The 1,726-nt window shown below is 52.1% G+C and overlaps 1 protein-coding gene across 1 annotated transcript; it reads left to right on the top strand.

Annotated features, from left to right (window-relative positions):
• Window positions 1–457: 457 nt before the first annotated feature.
• Window positions 458–1,438, top strand: mc4r (melanocortin 4 receptor; the record flags this gene model as incomplete). The annotated part of the gene is made up of 1 exon (XM_079291779.1): window positions 458–1,438. One exon carries the CDS (start codon window positions 458–460, stop codon window positions 1,436–1,438), a length of 981 nt encoding a protein of 326 aa, XP_079147905.1.
• Window positions 1,439–1,726: the final 288 nt, after the last annotated feature.

Here is a 1,726-nt window from a genome sequence, read left to right as displayed (position 1 = left end):
TGAGACGGACGGAGAAGGGAAGACCACAGCAGCTGATACTAAGTGATGATCTGCCTGCACTCACACGGCGAGCTGGTACGCTCTGATCTCTCCGCTTCTCATGTTCCCGCTCACCGTTGATTCACCGTCTCAAACACCTCTCTGCTTCACTCCCGACTCTTCCATACGTTTGCTCTGGGAACGTTTATTTTAACTTCTGAACTGAGCGGAGGGATGAGAGGAGTCCCGTGGGATTGTTTATGGCTGAGGGTAACAACAGCAGCAGCAGATGTTTCAAGATAATTGCCTATTTGTTTTGGTAAACCTGAGGAAGGAAAAAGGAAGATTTTTGTTTTTACATTTTCCCTTCTTGGTGGTCCTCCAGATGATGAGGACGACTGCTGACATTTAAACACGGACAATGGAATAATAGCAACAGAAAAAGAAGACCTAAGCCAAGAAGACGGGGACTTTGATCATGAATGCCACGGAGCACAATGGATTGACCCTAGGCTACCACAACAGGAGCCAAACCTCAGGCAGCTTGCCACTTAACAAAGACCCATCGGCCGAGGGGAAGGACTCAGCAGGATGCTACGAGCAGCTGCTGATTTCCACGGAGGTTTTCCTCACTCTGGGCATCGTCAGCCTGCTGGAGAACATCCTGGTGGTTGCTGCCATAGTCAAAAACAAGAACCTTCACTCGCCCATGTACTTCTTCATCTGCAGCCTCGCCGTTGCCGACATGCTCGTCAGTGTCTCCAACGCCTCCGAGACCATCGTCATAGCGCTCATTAACGGGGGCAACCTGACCATCCCCGTCGCACTGATCAGAAACATGGACAACGTGTTTGACTCTATGATCTGCAGCTCCCTGCTGGCGTCCATTTGCAGCTTGCTGGCCATCGCCGTCGACCGCTACATCACCATCTTCTACGCGCTGCGATACCACAACATCGTCACCCTGCGAAGGGCGATGCTGGTCATCGGCAGCATCTGGACCGGCTGCACGGTGTCCGGCATCCTGTTCATCATCTACTCGGAGAGCACCACGGTGCTCATCTGCCTCATCATCATGTTCTTCACCATGCTGGTGCTCATGGCGTCGCTGTACGTCCACATGTTCCTGCTGGCGCGCTTGCACATGAAGCGGATCGCAGCGCTGCCGGGCAACGCGCCCATCCATCAGCGGGCCAACATGAAGGGCGCCATCACCCTCACCATCCTCCTCGGGGTGTTCGTGGTGTGCTGGGCGCCTTTCTTCCTCCACCTGATCCTCATGATCACCTGCCCCAGGAACCCCTACTGCACCTGCTTCATGTCCCACTTCAACATGTACCTCATTCTCATCATGTGCAACTCCGTCATCGACCCCATCATCTACGCCTTTCGCAGCCAGGAGATGAGGAAAACCTTCAAAGAGATTTTCTGCTGCTCACACGTGCTCCTGTGCGTGTGAGTGTCAGCAGAGCTTCAACTCTGAAAGCTACAGTCGGTAATTAGAATGAAACTTGGCCGACAGGGACTTTGATGTGGACTGACGTAGCTTTGTTGTGCCCTGCGCTCTCGCGGTCGGCTGTAATGAAGGATAAGGAATGTGTTTGAGTTGCTGAAGAGGTGGCTTTACAACACCTTGTAAAATACTATCGCTCTGTGGGAGAAATGCTATTTTGTTTGGTAGTTAACGCCGGTCTAAAGTGCAATTTGAAGTAACGATTATCAGCGTGTACTAACTGTCTGACGCACA

This window comes from Melanostigma gelatinosum (assembly GCF_949748355.1).
Source record: "Melanostigma gelatinosum genome assembly, chromosome: 20".
Lineage (NCBI taxonomy): Eukaryota > Metazoa > Chordata > Actinopteri > Perciformes > Zoarcidae > Melanostigma > Melanostigma gelatinosum.
The sequence above is the reverse complement of the archived record's forward strand: the minus strand, read 5'-3'. Positions and strand labels throughout refer to the sequence as shown.